The sequence below is a fragment of the Trachurus japonicus genome, chromosome 6, assembly GCF_045865225.1.
Source record: "Trachurus japonicus isolate A0001 chromosome 6, Traja_1.0".
Classification (NCBI taxonomy): domain Eukaryota; kingdom Metazoa; phylum Chordata; class Actinopteri; order Carangiformes; family Carangidae; genus Trachurus; species Trachurus japonicus.
The window spans coordinates 14,574,495-14,595,111 of NC_140912.1; the positions used below are offsets into that span (position 1 = coordinate 14,574,495).

The 20,617-nt window shown below is 41.4% G+C and overlaps 3 protein-coding genes across 6 annotated transcripts in view; 1 reads left to right on the forward strand and 2 right to left on the reverse strand.

The window, feature by feature from the left end:
* etfa (electron transfer flavoprotein subunit alpha) lies at positions 1 to 7,128 on the reverse strand. The gene is made up of 12 exons (XM_085779148.1): positions 7,051 to 7,128; positions 5,959 to 6,108; positions 5,715 to 5,796; positions 5,331 to 5,413; positions 5,113 to 5,212; positions 4,781 to 4,891; positions 4,490 to 4,591; positions 3,644 to 3,712; positions 3,471 to 3,553; positions 2,207 to 2,272; positions 1,844 to 1,924; positions 1 to 506 (listed from the first exon to the last, which is right to left on the reverse strand). The coding sequence occupies exons 1-12, from the start codon at positions 7,087 to 7,089 to the stop codon at positions 471 to 473; spliced, it is 1,002 nt and encodes a 333-aa protein (XP_085635274.1). The 5' UTR covers positions 7,090 to 7,128; the 3' UTR covers positions 1 to 470.
* Positions 7,129 to 8,829: 1,701 nt separating this feature from the next.
* Positions 8,830 to 13,480, forward strand: isl2a (ISL LIM homeobox 2a). The gene is made up of 6 exons (XM_085779149.1): positions 8,830 to 9,046; positions 9,557 to 9,746; positions 10,059 to 10,318; positions 10,798 to 11,084; positions 11,922 to 12,089; positions 12,660 to 13,480. Exons 1-6 carry the CDS (start codon positions 8,989 to 8,991, stop codon positions 12,774 to 12,776), a joined length of 1,080 nt encoding a protein of 359 aa, XP_085635275.1. The 5' UTR covers positions 8,830 to 8,988; the 3' UTR covers positions 12,777 to 13,480.
* A 1,454-nt stretch (positions 13,481 to 14,934) lies between these two features.
* scaper (S-phase cyclin A-associated protein in the ER) overlaps positions 14,935 to 20,617 on the reverse strand; it is a 61,228-nt gene continuing 55,545 nt past the window's right edge. For all 4 annotated transcript variants that reach the window (XM_085779152.1, XM_085779150.1, XM_085779153.1 and 1 more), the window contains 3 exons: positions 16,894 to 17,085; positions 16,008 to 16,056; positions 14,935 to 15,708 (listed from right to left, as the gene is read on the reverse strand). In XM_085779152.1, coding sequence (XP_085635278.1) covers positions 15,611 to 15,708; positions 16,008 to 16,056; positions 16,894 to 17,085 — 339 coding nt within the window. In that variant the 3' untranslated portion in view covers positions 14,935 to 15,610. The remainder of the gene's footprint in view (positions 15,709 to 16,007; positions 16,057 to 16,893; positions 17,086 to 20,617) is intronic.

The following is a 20,617-nucleotide window of genomic DNA, read 5'->3' on the forward strand; positions in this document are numbered from 1 at the left end:
CAGTTTTTAGATGTCAATTTAATACATCATTTTCCAAGAGCACCTCAATAATTACACATCCTCTGGGTTAGCGTGAACAGCTACATCGTACAGCCAACTACAGCAAGGTCAGAAGTCTAAAGACAAGGTAAGCATTCCCAAAAGATGTCCCTTGCTGTACCCCATAATTAAATAGAAATGACAACACATGTCCTACTGAAGGCGTGAAATTACCTCTTGCCAAAAGGAGGGTACATGCTTATTCACTGATATTTTAATGCTTGTACAGTTTATGAAAAAACAGGTGGCGTTTATCTCCGGGTTGAGAGTTGACTGTTCTGTTCTGATACAAGTCAGAGAGCTGTTGATGATGAGATTATCTTTGCACCCGGACGCTCACAGCTTCAGAAATGTGTTAAGGCAGAGGCTGTGGGATCCTGTGCTCACCCTCGTGGCTCTGCAGTGGACGTTTGGTGGAGGTTGTTTTCTCCTCACTTGTCCAGTGCTTCAGTCATCTCAGGAACAGCCTGAGGAGAGAGCAGGGCAGACTTTAATAGCAAACTTTACCCATAAGTGTATTCACTGCAGTGGTTTGTTGCAAACTGCCCTGAAAACTCAAAAACTATATGTTTGTTCTCACTCCAGTGTACTTTTAAATGAACGACTTGCTAACAAAAGTCAAAATAACTAAACGAACACAATATAGAAATTATTTAGGCATAAAAATGAAGCTATAGTTAATAATAATAACTGCTGCACCTATTTGAAATATCTCAAGGCTTTTCCATGCGGGGGATAAATGTTCGCCAGCACCTGTCACTTTCATCCCTGGCGTATTTGATATAATAAGATTTATGAGTTTATTACACAAACCATCAAGCATGCTGGTGCTCACGGTAAAAATGAGTACGCTGAGATTTATCAAGACAGTGGCAGGCTGGAGGCAAACAAACATTTATCAGTGTTTGCGAGGTTGATGAATGCAGAGCGACATTCTACAAGGGAGTCATCTGAGCCATAAATAAACACGCTAATATTGCCAGTCATGTAGATTTAAAGAAGACTGATTCCGAAGCCTTTTGTGGAAGATGCGAGCGCAAAATTATTCAAATGGAGTCTTGCAACTTCAGAACTGAATCATCAGTCACTGCCTGAGTTGCTCTGAGGTATCAATTATCCATTTGGGGGGAAAAGTAGAAAGCCCATCCATTTTAATCAGCTATCTGAGGAGTGATCACATGTAAGGCGATCTCACCCAGTAGGTCACAACTCTACTGCCACCAGCTATTATTACTAATCACTTCTACAGAGTTTGTCAGGACACCTGGGCTGCTTGTGCACTGCTGAGGGGCTAAATAAAACATGACCAACAGCACACGCATGAAAATACATCCCACGAGCCTTTAACGAGCAGCACTGGACAGAGCTGCTGGTGCCAACACTCCTGGCTCGCTATCCCCAAGTACCAGGCTGATACGGGGAGGCAGTGGAGTGTGTAAAAGGCCTGGCAACTACTGTAGAGGCTGAATACAAAGGCAAAGCAACCGTTAAAGCAGCTATTGATCACTTTTTATATCTTCTGGGATGCTAATGTGTTTTTCTCTCTGCAGCAAACCCCGTCCACAACACCACTCTGATTAATTCAAGAACTTAATAATTCAACAGACGCACATTTCCATTAGCTGGAATAAGCATCGTGCAAGATTTATCAGGAGAGAAGCGAATGTTATATTCTGACTGTCACTCTGGACTGGTAGCTGTCAAAACATGCAGTCCAGATGGGAGCTACATGAGTGGTGTTTTGGCCTCGCTGCTTGGTTGAGTCAGTGTCATCGTTGCTTTAATATCAATCCCTGATGCTCACCTTGAAAAGATCGGCTACCAAGCCATAGTCTGCCACCTGGAAAATGGGAGCCTCTGGGTCTTTGTTGATAGCAACAATAGTCTGAAGAAACAAAGAGAACATGTCAAGCACTTATACGTAACAAAACAGTCAAAAGCCCAGAAACATTGATTATTCAGTTAATAAAACTGGAATTTAGACTTAAATCCTGAATCACAGAAATAAAATGTTTAATGGCAGCAGCCTTATATTTGTTGCAGTATGGTCAACACAGTTGTGGTTGTAGTGCTGCCTGCAGCAGCATTAGATTTCGTGAAATCTACATTACAATGTTTCAATACAATTTGTGGGGGATGGGGAGACGCTTGGCTCCAGTGGTGTTACCTTGCTGTCTTTCATTCCAGCCAGATGTTGAATGGCTCCAGAGATACCAACGGCGATGTACAACTCCTGTAGACATGAAAACAAGACGAGAAGACAAGTGTTACTTTGTTGCTGACATGAGGTGTAATGTCAGGCTTTTGGAAAAGGTACAGTACACCTCAGAACCACGTCACAGCAGAGTCGATAGATTGTATAGTCAGTGTGGGTGTGTAATCTATCAAAGGGTCAGCCACGCTCCCATCACCCTAAACTTGCTGGGGAAAACCATCTGCGCCTCTCTGTTTAATGTACTACCAAATGAATTATTTAATGGCGCCTTAGTGCAGCTGAGCATCGATGTGTGAACACAAAAGTGTCTCATAACTGCAGGAAATGCATAAAGCAACATTTTTCGACCAGCCAGACATTGACCTCAAAATCTACAGATCTCCATACAAGCAGTTATTACACAGCAAAAACAAATCTGCTATCAGAATATGATAAGGATGACCAAGTAAGATGTTTTTGGCTATTCCACCTGAATCCCATTTCTTTCTTTTTTTGGTAAAGATATATATTAACTCATTAACATCTTACAGTTCTACTCCAACATTGTGAAGCTGTCAACACACGGCCAGTCTGTTTAGGTGGATCAACAACAATTCAGAGGCTGACACTGTTCAAGACATTTGACTCTGATGTTTACACTAATGATAATGAATTGTGAGGAGATGGTATCTTATAATGCATACAAGTGAAAACAACATGAATCTTTAATTTAACATTTTTGGATTGGTAAATTAAGAAAAAAAAACCTAATCAGATCCAAATTATTTTTCAATTAACTTAGCAAAATTCAACAAGCTTGTCATAACAATTGGAAAATCCAATTTGGACAGTCTGCTCTGGTCTGAGGCTCCGAGCAGAGATCCACTGCACTCTGCTTTAATGGATCAGCTAAATCATTTAGGGCCCTAAATGTGCCATCAAGTACATTTTGCAGGGCCTAATGTGTGGATAATCACAGCTGTGGTAACCCAGCTGAATCACATAATGGGAAGTTAACCTTTTTAAAAAGGGCAGAGCAGACATCCTGATGCTACTGGATAGCAAGCGTGCTATGAGAACGCCGACAGGCAACAGATACTGCAGCCAGGTTCAAGTGATGTCTGCCTTTAAACATGACTAATGTAACTATGTACATTTTAACATTGTTATGACTCTACTTTTTTGATATGCTGTGAGTAAATACAAATAACAACCCTTAGCAAAGGGAAAAACATACCGGGGCTACAATCTTGCCGGTCTGTCCAACCTGCATGTCGTTCGGGACATACCCAGCATCCACTGCAGCTCTGGATGCACCAACTGAAAAAGGAATATTATGCAGTTTAACATCTACTTTAGTTAAAAGAAAATAATAATTTTCAAAAAACAAAAATGATAATGCCACCCTACCTGCAGCATTCAGTTTGTCAGCAAGGTCATAAAGCAGCTTAAAGTTGTCCCCACTTTTCAAGCCCCTTCCTGAGGAAAGAAACAAATCACCATACAAATTAAGTTTTGTATCAGCCAACATGCAACTGAATTCCCCTTAAACCTCTGGTCAGTAAAAAAAAAGGGGGAAGATAAAGCAGATTTTGTTTGTCCTAATACTTCCAACAATTAAAGGAAAAATCGAAACCACTTTGACTAGCTCTGATATGCAAAAAAACAAAATTGTGACTATTTTTGACAGATTGTAATGAGTCTTGGTTTTAGAGGAGATGGTAATTTGAGTGTTTCATTGTTTTCATTGGAAGAAAATTAAAAAAGGTGTTTTTTGTTGTAGTCTACTCTGCACTAATCAAACACATCCCCTTCAGTTTGGAGAACAGAAATTGTATGCCAGGTAGGTGATATATTTTACTTTTATCAAAAAAAACTGCAGCTCCTGCAATTATGATATTGCACTTGACAAAATTGTGTTAATATTTCAGTTTATTCTTCAGTCCTGGCTTTGACTAAACACTTTTTTAAAGTATATTTTTTGCCTTTATTTGATAGCACATAGTATAGATAGACAGGAAAGGGGGAGGCAGAGAGAGGGGAATGACATGCAGGAAAGGGCTGCCCGACGCGGGATTCAAACCGGGGCCGCCTGCGGTGAGGACTGTAGCCTCTACATGGGGCGGCCGCTTTAGCCACTGCGCCACGCACCGCCTCTTGACTAAACACTTTGCTAACAAACCAACAGGTGCGTCCCAAAATGCCATACAGTAAATAGCAATACATAACATAAAAAGATAAAGCGGTAACTCATACCTCCTGACACCACGACCTTTGCACTCGTCAGTTCTGGACGGTCACTCTTTGTCAGACTCTGCTCCAGCCACTCAGAAACTCCGGTGGGTGAAGAGGGAGCCACTGTAAACCAGAGATTAATTAATTAGCAAAAAGGATAAAAACTCACAATAACAAACAAAGTGTAAGATGTATACTTGTTGATGTAGATGTAGCTTTGTGTTTTAATGTCACAAATGAACATCCAGAATATCTGACACTTTCTTATCTAGTACAGCAGAGCTCTTTAAATGAATCTGAAAGCTCCTGTACCATCTTCTGATGCAGCACTTCCTCCCTCTGTTGGAGCTGCCTCAAAGGACGTCCCTCTGACAGTGAAGACCTTGACTGCCTCATTGCATTTCACCGTGCTGAGAGCGTTTCCTGTAAAATTTGAATATTAGTGTGAAATATTTAAAAAGCACCAACAATCATCAGTGCAAACTCAGCACAGCCAAATCATGTTGCAAAAACCAAGCAGTGTCAAAGTGAAATCTGAGTCATATCAAGCATTCACCATTTCTACTGAGGTACGTCCAAACCAAGAATTTATGAGAAGATAAAATAATTCCTTTGTGACATTCTTCCGATATGAACAGGCTCACCTGCATAAATGGTTCTGACAAAAGTGTCTGGAGACTTGATCTCAATAATATCTGAAACTGGGGCTACATCCAGCTTGGCAGCCACTCTTGGAAGCAGGTTCTGCAGATAAAATGGTCAATTAGCCAAGACATACACAGCTTTCACAAGTGTTCATTTTAAAGTATCACAAGGAGTCAGTATTGAAACTAGAAATGACAGAGGAACTTCTTTGCTTTACCTTTCCAAAGGCAGATGCACCAGCGCAGATGTGGGTGAAGCTGAACTGTTTTTGTGTTGCCAAGATGAGTGGAGTCAACTCCTCTGAAGAAAAAGAAAGTGGCCGTATTTGACAGTGAGAGGTGGTAGTTTTGGCCAAAACAAACAAATAAGCAGGAAGAGCCAATGAATAAGTCGCCCCTGCTTCAGTTACTACTACCAACACAGTTTTTAACAGGTAAAGCAGAAAATCATCCAGCTGTGAATGTGGTATTGTGCAAGTGGGGTTTTGTAAAAATAAATAAATAAAAAATAAGAAAAAAGGAGCAGATTGGTTTGCTATGTTTTTATCTTTGCTTGAAGGTTAAATATACAACAGGCATCAAGCACCTGTGGTGTTACACACCTGGCATGGCACCTTTGTAAGAATCATGTTGGGCCACCAAAACCTTCTTCACACCCTGTACCTTGCTGATTTCCTCCGCAACCTGAAAAGGGAAAAACATAAAATCTTTGCTCGTATCTGTTTACCATATGTTAAGATAGTTTCCATATGTTATAGGTGTTTATTAACATTTAAGTAAAATCAAAAATAATACACATTTGGTGAAATTTTAAGCGAGACTTAGTGAGACTAAAGTTTTACAAACCTTTGCACAGTTTGTTCCAGCAACCAGACAGGACACCTCTCCCCCCAGCTTACTGGCAGCAGTGATGGCATTGAGTGTAATAGGGGTCAGCTTGTCATTGTTGTGCTCTGCAACCACCAAGGTGCTTTGAAACCTCTGGAGGAGACCAGTCTGTTTAAAAAAAAAGGTTGACATCCCAGTATGAAAAAATCTCGAGGTTCTGCATTTGTAGTGATCTGGTGAATGTATCTATGATTTAAAATGTGCTTAATCTTGTTGAAAGAATCAATAGGATAATGCAATACAGGCCAACATTTTAATCTCTAAACTGTTAATTCTGTTAATCAACTTGGTCAAGGATTTAGTCAACATGGACATTTGTTCTACATAATCCTCAGCTCTGGGATGTCATGTATTTATTAACAGCATTTTGTCTATATTTCAAGGCCATAAAAAGTTCACACTATTTCCACATTATCCCTCTCGTGACATCTGGCAGGTTGGTGAGCAAACAACCTCTGCAACAGCTGCATCAGACTCGAGGTGCAGCAGGTTAGTACCAGCCTCATCTGGACAGGACTGAACACCGTCAATGATGAAAGGTCATTCGGATGAAGTCGAGCAAATATTGCAAAAATACTAATTAAACTACTGCATGCTGCTTTTCTTGTCCTAGTAGTACATACGAGGAGATGCAGTGTGCTTCTGACATTTAATATTTTGGTGACACTGCGGCAACACTCAAGTTTCGTAACTGTTGTTTAACGGGAGGTTTCATAACGACGCGACTAGCTATGCTAACACTGGCTAGCAGCGGCTCACAGAACAAAGCCTATCAACTGGTCATTTGATTGTATCACGATGTACATACATTTTTATTGACGGAATAAGCAAAAAAAACAATACTGTTCAAGCAATAACTCAAAAAATACGACCACGGCGTGCCACATGAGTGCGACCTGAGTTAGCTAACCTGTTAGCTAGCAGCAGCAGCAGCAACAGCAACAAAAAAACAAAACAAAACAGGTGTTTCATGTGTTTAGTCAGCGATAACAGAGCAATGCAAATGTCTGCGCAGGTTAAAATGCTAAACTCTGACTGTCACATACTTACCAGCTGTTTCAGACTCGTTTTATTAAAGGCTCTGTTCATCTTGGACCCTTTTGCCTGCTCCTGCTGCGCTGCAGAGACGGAACTGTGCCAAAGGTCATCTGACGTTTACGACGAGATCTCGCGAGATAGAGCGATACTACCCCCCCCCCCCCCACACACACACACACACACACACACCCTACCCCCCTCTTTTTCTCTCTCTCTCTCACACACACGTCCTCAAATATCCTCCAAAATAAACAAATGAATAAATAACTCGATGCTTCACGGTGATTAGTCAAACATGGACACATTTATACTCCACGGATTCATATTGTCTTCTGTTTATAGCATTTGGTTCATAGGCTAGGCTACTTGATAAATAGGCCTATTCAGTGAAATAGAGTAAGATCTATCTGTATGTAGGTCTCACTGTTCTGCAGACTTGATTGGCTACTGAGAATGTTTGAGTAGAATAATGCTGTTTAATTCACAATGATGAAAATACAATAATTAGGATACACCTATGTGTTATAGCCTATATAGGCTAACCTTCATCACCAGCTGTGGACTTTTTAAATCAAATATTAACCACCAAAATCCTAAAACATTTAGGATTTTTTTTATTTATTTATTTATTTTTAACAGTTTTTATTCTCCCATCTAATGTCCTATAATCCTCCTATAATCCTAAATTAGAACAAATACCTGGGCCTAAATAGAGAGCGATTTTGTGGGTTGCTGGTGAATTTTATTCAACTAAGCCTAGCGACCTAAACAGACTAGTTTGTGGGTTATGTGTTTCTGCCTGTGAGGGAGGCAAGAGAAAAAGAAAGATGTTTTGATTGTCTGACTGAATCTCTCTCTCTCTCTCTAGTCCCTACTAATGTATAATTAGTCATACTGCATGTCATCTCTTTACAGTGTAGGCCTATTAGCCTAATTTATTTTTGTTAAAGCTTAATATCATCTGTCAGTCACCAAATATAACCCAATGAGTCAATTCACAACTGGAGATATAACGTAGGCTATTATTAAACAGCCACTCTGTGGAGCCAAGATTCCTGCATGTTTCATCCAGTAGAGGGCTCTCTACAGTAATATGACAACACCGGTCCTGTCACTTTTTTTTTTTTTTTTTACTACAATAAACTAACAGTTGACACCTATAACAATAACAACAACAACAATAGTAATAATGATAATGGCCATCGTTGGGTTGTGAGGTTATTCTACTCACCACCATTATTATCATCATCTTTATCATTTTATCTAGCCTATCTATTATAGCATCAATAAGATAATAACCAGTGCAATTAAGATTTTTAGTGTTTCCCACAGTTTCTGCTTTTTAGTCTTATTTCAGTATTTTGGAGGAAATCTAAACATAATCTAACATTATGGATTTCCAAGGAAAACAGCTATAAAACACAGACATTCAAACTACTGACAAGGATAAGATTACCTCAACAAATCTGTTGGTATCACGGGCCCGGGTAGACAAACATTAAGGGAATGTGATACCAAAGGAAGTAACAACAGATCAAGACGCACACTTGATGTCACACAATAAGTAGTATAAAGTTAGCTTATAACTGTGAGCGTCAACAGAGATAACTGCTTTCACTTGTAGGAACCGGAGATGGGCAGGCAGCGCTGTGGGACAAATAGATTAACAAAAAAAACCAAAAAAAAACACGCATACAACCTTCCTCACATCCAGCCCAAGACGCCATAGAAAAAAAAAAAAGAAAACGCAAAGGTCCAGGAGGAGATTTGCATGGCACCCTCTCCCCGGACTCAGAGAGGTCCAGGTTTACAGACGTCACTGGTCGAGGATCTTTGTTTCCTCTCCACCTCTCGGTGGAGGAATACAAGTTTATCATCCAGTCAGGGACGGGACGGTCTCCTCTGCCGCTCCTTTCCTCCATCTGTCGGCTTGCACTGGGCTTCTTCTGTATGGTGGATATCCTGCTCAATACTTCTTTCTTGGATGATATGGGGGATCATTCCAAAAGTAAGACACTCTTGTTTTTTATTCATATCTTAGAACTAGTGAGGTTAAAAGTGAGTTTTATTTTATTTATTTTTTCTTCTACGTCCCAACCGGTGTGCAGTCGCTTGAATTTAATGTTAAAACGCTGGTTTTGTTTCAAACTTTGCAGAATAATATAAACGAAAAAACCGACACAATGACACGATCGGCAGCCGCGCTGACGAAAAACTGATGTCTTCAGCCTATATAAACTTATTTTACATGTAGCGCTCGTGCGTCTAAAGTGACTCATGCCGCGAGTGACTTGGATATATTTTTAGCTCTTGTGCACTCATCATAATTATTCAGTAATATTAATATTCTTGGATGGACCACAGGTTACATGTTTGTTGTGATACGCGCACAACAGTTTCTCTCCTTGAGGTGAAGGGGTGAAGGGGGGTTAACAGGGATGTCACGGGGATTAAAAAGAGCAGCACACGGTTGTTGCTTTCATTATTATAACGCCTTTCCTCGTCTTTGCACACACAGAGAAGTCGGGAATCGCAATGTGTGTGGGCTGTGGAAGTCAGATACACGACCAGTACATCCTGAGAGTCGCCCCGGACCTGGAGTGGCATGCAGCCTGCCTCAAGTGTGCAGAGTGCAGCCAGTACCTGGACGAGACCTGTACTTGCTTCGTCCGAGACGGAAAGACTTACTGTAAAAGAGATTATGCAAGGTATGGATTCAATAGTATTCAGGGTTATTCTTTTATTTTGCGGTCGTTTTACTATTGAAAATGTTAGAGGCCTTGTGTTGAGCTGTAAATGAAAGTGGTGGATTTAAAAAATGAGAATATTCACATGGTTATATTGTCCATTATAGTTGCAAAGGTGCAGAACGTGCGCAATAGTGTGCATGTGTTGTTTTAATCATTAGGCCTATTATCTCACAGCTTCCAAATATTTCAATTTCATTCAATAAGAGGGTCATATTGTAGGGCAAAGCCTATAACGCGCGAGACCCAAACCGTGTTTGCGCTCCCTTTCAGGTTATTTGGCATCAAATGTGCAAAGTGTAACATGGGCTTCTGCAGCAGCGACCTGGTGATGAGAGCCCGGGACAACGTGTATCACATGGAGTGTTTTCGGTGCTCGGTTTGCAGTCGACACCTCCTGCCGGGAGACGAGTTCTCCCTGCGGGACGACGAGCTGCTGTGTCTGGCGGACCACGGGCTGCTGGTGGAGCGGGCCTCCGCAGGGAGCCCGCTGAGTCCGGCCAACCTCCACACCAGACCGCTGCACATATCAGGTACGAGCTGGGATCAATAATAATATAATAATAATAATTGCACATTATTATTATTATTATTATTATTATTATTATTATTATTATTATTATTATTATTATTATTATTATTATTATTATTATTATTATTGCGTTTTTCCTCTTTCTTGCATTCACAACAGGGTAATGATTAGATTTTGTATGCATATAGGCCTCATGTGGAAATTATTTTGAGGCAAGTATAGTCATGTCAATATATTACACTTTAAAAAAAAAAAAAATTCTGTATTACTTTATTAAGTTCTGAGAGTGTCTGACTCAGCCTGATAATATTTGGTATTTTATGGTATATATTTTTCATAAATCACAGATGCAAAGTTTCTTTAATATCTTGATTTAGCCTGAGTTTTCTGGCTTTAGCTTCTAGGCCTGTTTATTTGATAGGCTATCTAAGGCTTTAATAATTCCTTAAAATAAATTAATCCGTCCTAACTTCTCCTCAGACCCAGTGTCGGTCCGGCACCCTCCTCATCACAGGAACCACGTCCACAAGCAGTCGGAGAAAACCACCCGGGTCCGGACGGTGCTGAACGAGAAGCAGCTCCACACCCTGCGGACCTGCTACAACGCCAACCCGAGGCCGGACGCTCTGATGAAGGAGCAGCTGGTGGAGATGACCGGCCTGAGCCCCAGGGTGATCCGCGTCTGGTTTCAGAACAAGCGCTGCAAAGACAAGAAGAGGTCCATCCTCATGAAGCAGATCCAGCAGCAGCAGCACAGCGACAAGACGGTGAGTCAAAGATATTTCCACACTTTCACACTCCAACAGTTCCCACATCCCAGATCAGTCCGTGTTAACACCTGCTCATTATGTCTCGTTGTAGGCTACTGTAGCTTTCTGTCAGCAAGATATGATTAATATCTTTACACATTAAAATCATATGACCTAATAACCAGGTGACCAAATAATGTGTTTCTGCTGGTTAATCCAAAATAAACTAGCAATATATTTGGAGAAAATGCATGGCACACTGAAATGAAATCATATTTAGTCTGATATTTTGAAGGCCAAACTATGTAGACACACTGATCATTGTAAGATTAAAAAACAAAGAAAAGAAAAAGAAATTTAGCTAATTCCTTCCACAAATTTTCTGACACAGCTGCTTCTTATTCTTTATTTTCTTCTCCCACATTTCTTTCTAAATATTCGTAATAGTTTACATTACCCAGAAAATAACTGTAAATTCAATCACTGAATCGACTTTCCTGAAACTGATCATGAATGTGTTTTTGGGCAAAGGTTTTTGGCACAGCAGAGCGAATTAAAGCCACTTCATCGAACTACTGCAGAATTAGACCGATGCTGTTTACAGGCCTATAAAAGTTTATTATGCTTTTTTTTTTTTTTTTTTAAACACATGAGCAGTTAGTTAATGATCATAAAACTTCATGTTTTGTTTGTGGTCTTGCAAAAGCTGTAAGTTCCTCAAATCAATTCGTTGATTTTTTTTTCTTCTTCTTCTTTAATGTCCCTCTGTATTATTCATCCTGGATTGATAGAAACATCCCCGAGGCTGAGTTGATTTTTATACCCTGTTCACTGAGTGTTTCGTTGCTCCTGTAGAATCTGCAGGGCCTGACGGGAACTCCTCTGGTGGCGGGCAGTCCGATCCGGCACGACAACACGGTGCAGGGGAATCCTGTGGAGGTGCAGACCTACCAGCCTCCCTGGAAAACCCTCAGCGACTTCGCCCTGCAGAGCGACCTGGACCAGCCCGCCTTCCAACAACTGGTGCGGTTGAATGACAGAAATATATATATAGGGGTAGCCAATATATTTAAAAAATAAAAAGATTAGCCTAACTGTTAATAAAGAGTTTAGATGCATGTATAAAGGGGAAGGACACATGGAGCACAGATTAAGTTGATGGATTAATCCAGATGTTTTAGCATTGATGGTGATGATGTTTAAAAATGGATTAATGTGACATGAGTCATTTAAAAAGTTATAACTAAAAAAAATCCGACTCAGGTGAAGGGCGCAAACAGCTGTTTCTTGTGTCCATCACTTTCTCAGCCTCCCACGTGCAGCCTCCAGATAGATAGTATGTTGATTGGAGTCTCGGGTGATTTGCAGGACTGATAGAGTGATGTGTTTTCATATGTTTTTAATAGATAAGCCTAATACTTTAGGGGGGGTGGGCGCAGGTGATAAGCACGTTCACTAACATGTTGACATCTGTTTAACCAGAGGTTCACGGGGAGTTTTGGCACCACCAGAGAGAAACAAACTGTTACCGACATAAATCCGCTCTGCTGAATCACATTCTCCTCTCCTCCTCCTCCTCCTCCTTCCCGGCAGGTGTCCTTCTCTGAGTCGGGCTCGCTGGGAAACTCCTCGGGCAGCGATGTGACCTCTCTGTCGTCGCAGTTACCGGACACACCGAACAGCATGGTGCCGAGTCCTGTCGACACGTGAGGAGAGATCAGCTGGACCCCCCTACCCCACCCCACCCCACCACCCATCCCACCCTACCCATGCGTCCTCTGCAGGGACAGGCGCAGGCAGAGACCTCAGTGACATTCAATCAAGGAAAGACGCATAAAGGAGCAGGATGGATTATGTTCGAGGCTATACTCTCGGGTTCCCACCTGGACAAATTGGAGATCTGACTGTTCCCTTTACATCTCGTTCTTGCTCAAGGACACTCCGGCAGGACACACAGCTGCCCACGGACACTATATTTTGGCAGGGGGCTTCTCTGTACTGGAACACCTTTGCCTTTTGCCATGCTCCAGTGCCTGGACTGGATGTGGTGGGATTCAAAACACACGTCAGCCTGTAGCCTACACTGGACGTCTGAGCGTTTAACACCGAGGCTACAGTATGTTTATCAGGAAAAAATACAAACTGTGTAGATGTGCATGATTTGTAAGTTTCACTATCGACTCTTGTAAATTAATGAAACAGATGAGAGACGCGCAATGTTGGCGTTTTCTCCAGAAAGTAAGTTATTATTATTTATTATGAGGACAAGACATAGCCGATCTTATCAATAAAAACATAGTTCTAACTGAATATTGCATGCAAAATCAATCTGTTCCGCAAAAACGCCCGAGGAACTTTAATAATTATAATAATTATCATAATAGCCGGTAAAATAAATCAGTGTTAAGGTCAATGGAAACGCATCTGCTGCTGCTTATAATGTCTGACACTGTTATAGAGTTTATTGAGGAATACACAAAAGAGACACACATATGTGTGGGTATTCACATGTTGGATATTTGAGTGTTAGGGAGTTTTCATTCGACCTAAAGCTGCGAGCTTCACTGACTAACCCACATTTAGAGGTCACATTCAGAGCTGCTCCGCTTCTCAGCCAAGTGGATCAGTGACTGATGGCTGACAGGATATTAGTCACCATTTGGCCCGTGTGTTATAGGTCACCGAAGCAGACACAATAGGCCCATGCCTGTAAAATTCACCCCCTCATGTGGTGATAGCTAATATTAATATTACTATTAGGTGCACCGTACGATCCTGGGCTTGTATTTGTAGTGAAATCTGCAGGTTTTCTTCCAGTTACAGTGAGAAAACGATAGAAGTGGTCTTTACCTAAACAAATGTCCCAGTGCCATACCAACCTGAGGCCCACGGTTATACAAGTCTAGACAGAGGACAGGCAGCGGCGGCCCCTTATCTGCATTTGGCATCACCTGCAAAGGATACACTGAATGGACCCACAACAAAACGCACGGCCGCGCAGCGCTGAGGGGACTCCCAGCCTGCGGACGCATCCTGGCGTGTCTTGAGTTTATTTTCATTCCAGTAGGAATCCCGAACGAGCAAATAGCCGCTGGACAAGAGAGCACACAGGTCAAGCCAGGACCGACACTCTACACCTCAACAATTTGTTGGGGAGGATCGGTTTTTTATCAGTGAAGGACACGGAGTCTCAATGAATTCAAAATCCTGTTAAGTCTTTAAGACGTGCTGATAGAGTAAATCTGTAAAGGGTGGACAAGATGTGCAACAGTAGCAACAGGATGTTTAACAAGATCATAGAATAAAAAAATGCAACTACAGTGCCATCTAATTAGCAGAAAATCCTATAGGTGTGACATTAATATAAAACTAAAAATAAACACTTCTTGTGCCTGAATTTTAGTTAGTGTTTAGTGATTTTTTTGGGTTACAGTTTCTAAATCTTAAGGTTGAGTGTCACTTGCACCTGTAGGCAACACTGATACTGTAGTTGAGGACCATTTTAAATCCAACCCTGGCCTGTATTTTGAATATGCACCAATCAATAAACTTCCAATGATCAGACAAAGGGCAGGAATATTAAGATATGGATTCACCAAGGGACCTAAAAAGTAAAAAAAATAAAATAAATAATAATAATTAAAAATAATATCATCTGTATTTTTCACAACTGAAAACAACGTTTTCTTTCATTTGAGGTATTAGATTGTGAGTATTGCTTTTTTGCAATTTTAAAAGTCAGACCAAATGAACATATCTTCAATATAGTTCACAGGGATTTAGCTGATAGAAGACTCACCACAAAGCGCAGCTCATTTTAAATGAGTTTGTTTTGCACAGAATAAATATGAGGAAGAACAAAATTTAACCGTAAGTATTTTATTTTATAAGATAAGGGCAAATAACTCAATAAATTATATTAATTTTAAGTGACTCTTAACACAGAGAGAAAAAACAGAAAAAGATGTAAACTTACACAATATAACAACATATTTGCAATCAAGGCGGCAGGTCATGTAACGTATAACTGGCCTAATATAGACTAAGAAAACATTCTGGTCATTCACATTCAAAAATAAGACAAAATACAATAAATTAACATAAAAGGAAGTGTTTGGCAAATTATGAATTACAGTATGAGAACATGGTTCAGGTATTAAGTTGTGACTGGTTTAAGAACAGATCCATTTCTACCTACGACAGAAAAGAGAAACGTGTGTTTGTCTAAACATTAAATGGAATAGTTGTGCGTGTGTTCCAACTGTAATGTACAAACAAAACATTTTGTGCAAATTCCTCTTAAACATCAATGTGATTTCCAAGAAATCAAAACCGACACACTGACATATAGGATAAGGCTTCATATTCTTTACATTTGACACAGTCTGAAGGACAAATATTTCACTCGTGTGTAGACTGACTGTCAGGAGAAAGAAAACAAACTAACAAACATAGAAACAAAAAACCCCATCTCCACTACATGTCAGTCTCTTTTGTACTGTGTGTACTGTGCTTATCCGGTCAGAGGACAGCGGACAACTCCATCACTCCTCCTGCTTCTTGAGAAAAAACTGCAGCGCCGAGTCCCACTGATCTCTTGGGAAGCGGTTGGACAACTCGCAGTGATCCAGCGGCTGGGAAACTTTGCACAGACAGAAAAAAAGAGCATCTAGATTACACTGCTCGCTCGACTGTAATCCTTAATTTAAACAGGGGGGAAAAAGTCACCAAAACATGACCAACGTCTGTATGGAAAGAAAATCTTCATGGCCAAAAAAAAAAAAAGAATAATAAAAAAATCATAAAATCACCAAATAAGACAATTTAGTTTAACATCACAACAAGCAAAACCTGCTTGTCCAAAGTATCTATTATTATAATACATTATACATAACAGTAAACTATTAAAGTTACAAACAAATTGAAATCAGAAAAACTTACCTGCTTGCCTATTTTTGTTGTCTGACTCCTTCTCATTTGCAGCACAGTCCTAGGAGAATTAATAAGCGACATTAATACCTTCTACAACAGTACAAACAGTCTGTTGCAGCTGTGTGTACCAAAGTTCAATAGTTTCATTTACGTATCTTCTAAGATTAATCAAACTTCCCCAAAATAACAACTAAAACAACAAAACACCCATAAGATACAAATTAAGCTTTGAAGGTGCCTCTGCAGTTTGATCAAATAATAATTATCTGATCAAACTAAATGTCTTCAGTGAAATAACTAATACTGAACCATCCTGGATGAAATTGTTCCACTCTGAGGAATGCTCTTGAGGTTAACCCAACAATGAGGGCAGCGGGGCAGGACGCCATGCATTATTGCTTTGTTTGAAAGAAATGACAATAGCTTGTCTCCCTTTGAATGGAAGTTAATCGGTGTCTAAACAGTGGTGGCTGCAGAGCGGTGAGGGGCGTGTTGTTAGAGGAAGATGAAGGAGACAAGCTGTTTACTGGGAGTCCAACCAGTGGCAGGTAAATCCACAGTGAAGGAAGCCATTTATCTTTGTAAAATCCCGCCTGTTACGGATTCACCGGGCCCCAGATCAGCAATCGTTTATCAGCGGCCGTGACAGAAAAGTTTCCCTCTGATGTGGAGGAAATTTATTGAGTTTGAGTTTCATTTTGAGACGTAAAATACTCAAAGCCAATGAGGACGACTTTGATCATAGTAGATTTTAATACGCATTTTCAACACTGGTCCCCAACAACAGCACACTCTAGCTTTTTGTGTCTTGATAGTTTACAGCATCTAAATGTGTTATAATACACAATATATATGCATTCATACACTACATGTGTGACCACGGTTGCATATTTACCTGAATGAACGTAGCCAGCAGCACACAGCTCATCTCCTGCTGCAGGATGACCTTGTTGTGAGAGTTGTTGTAGCAGGCGGAGATGAGGGAGGGGAAGAGCACTCTGATGAGGCGCGGGTGGCTGAAGTACTGGAAGGGCAGCTGACACAGTTTCTGCAGCACGCTGGGCTGCCGGCCAGACTGCACTATCACCTGGAACACACAGGGAGCGGGGCCAGTCAGTCACTGAGCCAGTCAGGCGGCCAGTCAGTGGCACTGCAGGTTGTAAATCACCCTGCCTGTGCCCCTCCCACATGTAAATCTGCTACTAAAACAACACACAAAAAACCATTAGGAGCAGACCTGTGGGGCACAGCCTCCCACCACACAATTACAGGCTATAAAACACAATGATGGGATGTTTTGTTCTGCCTTTGTTCCGACGACAACAGCAGAGCTGCTGTAACCTAAGAGGGAAATGACAAATGCGTACCTGTGTCACAATCAACGGTTACAACTTCACTTTCAAGTTGTGCGTTGAGCTCTTTAAGCAGCAGAATCAGTGCAGGTATGAAGCCCGGGTGGAGAGGGCATTCATAGTGCAACAGGGGTACGAAGGGGCAGGGTAGGGTGAGGAACACCCCCACCGACAGTGCGGCCACCCCACTTTAAGAAATGAGCAATACCATTAATGGTATTTTCACCCTGCCGACATCCTGCCCTCCATCACAGCCTGTCAATCACACAGCATCACATCCGGGCCACCAGTATTAAAACCAAATCACTCCCAGCCTCATTTGATTAGAAAGGTGGGGGGCTGCTGCAGAGGAAGGGGTCCCAGCCTAATGCTCTGGTCATCTCCCCTGAGCCTCAGAAGACCAAGGACCACCAAGCACCCCTGTGAGGGCCAGGCAGTCAGACCAAAGAAAAAAAAAAAAAAAAAGAGACACCAAAACAACAAAACCATGCTTTTCAGGCATGGACTGCAGGACTGAGGACTGGGAGGGGGCTCGACGCAAATGGAAACCAGAAGGGCAAGGTGAGGTCCCCAAGTCATGGTGACATAAATTCACAAGGTTTACAAGATTTTAAAAATACACTCTCTAATACTCTTCCACTGGCTTCTCCTTTGATAGTGCACTCCAAGTTTTAGCAGCAGGATAAACAAAGCGATAATTCTTGGCTTTTATCAGTTCAAGGTGAAGCTTCTCAGAGCCGCCCTCTACAGCGGCGTTCAAAGGGACACAAAACAGTGCCATTTCCTATCTTCGTTAGTTTAAAGAATCCATATGGACAGGTCAAACAAACCAAACTGTAATGCATTGCAAATACTTAGAAATGTGAAGAGCGGTGCATTTGTCAACTTGAAATTTAAGTGTTAATTGATGAAGCTGAGAGAACATGTGAACGACTGCAGCTCTGGTGTGTATTACTGAGCACGGGGCTGAACTCAAGAAGGGTCTTGAATATGTAGCAAAGATGAAAACTGTGCAGTGAATGTGAGCGTTATGGTGGGAGAACAAAATCCCCACAGTTTCACTGACTCAATAAGTGTTTTTCACAAAGGAATGTGGAACTTGCTGGACAAATTCATCCACTGAAGGAAGGAAAAAAAAATTCAAGTCTGGTTGTTTTCAAAAGCAGAGCTGCTTATTTTCAGTACATGTAGTTTTAGCATTTTAATGCTACCTTCCACTAAATCCTACGATATCATATTTATCTTCTCTGTTGCAACATTGACCAAAGACGAACTGGCAGCAGGGTTGGTCATAAATTCACAAGGCTGAATTCATTAGAGAGCCAAAATCATGATTCTGCAAAAAAAGAAAACTAAAGAATCTATTCGTTCTTCGTGTACCGTGTTTTAATCCAGGACATTTATGGTTTAGGTATCATAATTTAACACCATCGCAAGTGTTGGATGTTTGAGCTGGGCCGCCAAGGAGATCCAACCCACAAATCACCCAGCGATCTCATAATCCTCCGCTACGCACAGTTCCATCTTCCGCTGCCTAAACAAATTGTCCACCCTCAAGTGCCTGACGCAATAGGACATAAAACAAAGCCTGGTGGCAGCGAGAGTCTGGAGGTAACAAAGAAACTGAGTCCCCTGCCAACTTTCCACGCCTCTACCAGGTGAAGAGCAACACCAGAGCTCCAAATGGTTTCCAACTAGAGATTATGCCGCAGCATTACTTCTCCCGCTGAAGTATCTGCAGCTCAAAGCCTGACATCATAAAACTAACAACAAGCATCTGAACGCATGCATCTGGCCTGCATATAATGCAGACCCTGTAAAAACTCAAGTGTCTTGGCTGCTCTGTTCCCTCTTAAGTTCAGAGACCTGGCATTTTCAAACAGTGCCGAGTTTTATGGCGCTTCCATTACATAACTTCCTCACTGTCCACAATGACAACAAAGAGTGTGTAAAGTTAATGTTCTGAAACGCAAACAAATTCCTGGGAAGACCCAGTGTTGAGGTGGAAACAAAGTTAAAGCAGATTTTTTTTTTAAAACAGACAGCGAAAAAAAAAAAATCATCATCCAGACATGCAATGTATGCATGAGGCTGCAGAAAAGAAATCTTAATAATGTCTCCGCACAAATTTACTAGAATTTAGTAGAATTTAATTTAGAGGCATTTCCTGTTCAGTGTATCGTCTAGACGGCCCAAACACCTCAGGAACAACCTGCATCACAGCAGGGGGCCGTATATCTGTCACTCCAATCCACAATATAAACCAGATCCATCAGTGTGGACCCGCCTCAGCGATAAGACAAGCAGCACAGCAGACACCACTGAGAAAAGACAGTCAAATAACTGTTTAGTGCTTGTTTACAACATTTACAAAGGGACATGCGAGAGACGTGTGTAAATTACCCAGGTGCCAGTGAGGCAGACATTGACATAGACACTCCAACTTGACTTTTAAAGATAACCGTCAGTTGCTTTAAAAACCCAATAAAAACCTGCTATTTACACAATAAAGCTTAATAACTCTTATTTATCGCTACGAGCTGACGCTGTCATTCCATCCCAGATTGAACTGCAGATAATTCCTCTCTGAAACTAATCTGACGACAGTGTTACAGACAAATGGAAACTCCTCGCTGAAAGGTCTTCAGGAATAAAAATGTCCTCAGCTTCACTTTAAGTCAGTTGGACCTGCGTTCACCCTTGAAGCGAGTGTAAATCATCTACCGAGCTAACAATCAGGCCCTCTCCTGCCAGTCAGTGCAGTGTGTCTCCGTCTCTCTGCCTCTGTTTACTCTGCTGGGTGATACAGAGTGTGCATTCCCTAGTGCTGGCTCCCTATGGTCTGCACGAGCTGCACTTACCCTGCAGGCAGTGAGGGTTTTGGTTGTCTCGGCGGCAGTAATGGACTGCTGAGGGGAGCGTTTCAACATCAGGTTAACAGGAATTACAGGCCTAAAGCTCGTCCTGGGCCTGCAGGGCAGAGGAAACGCCCTCGTAGAGAATGGGAAGAAGAGGAATGACCCCACAGATAAGGCTGAGCTCTGGAGATGTGTGTGGGATGTTAGGTCTAGAGATGTCCATAGCTCATAAGATGCTTACAGGTATAAAGAAAACAGTTAGTGAAATATAAGCACAAAGGAGACAGGTAATATCAGGAGCCAGCGCAGGGAAAACCCCATTACATTTATAACCAGAAAGGGGGGAAAAAAAAAAAAAACCCACCATAACCTACCTGTAGTTACACCCGTTCCTGTTTGTGTACGACAC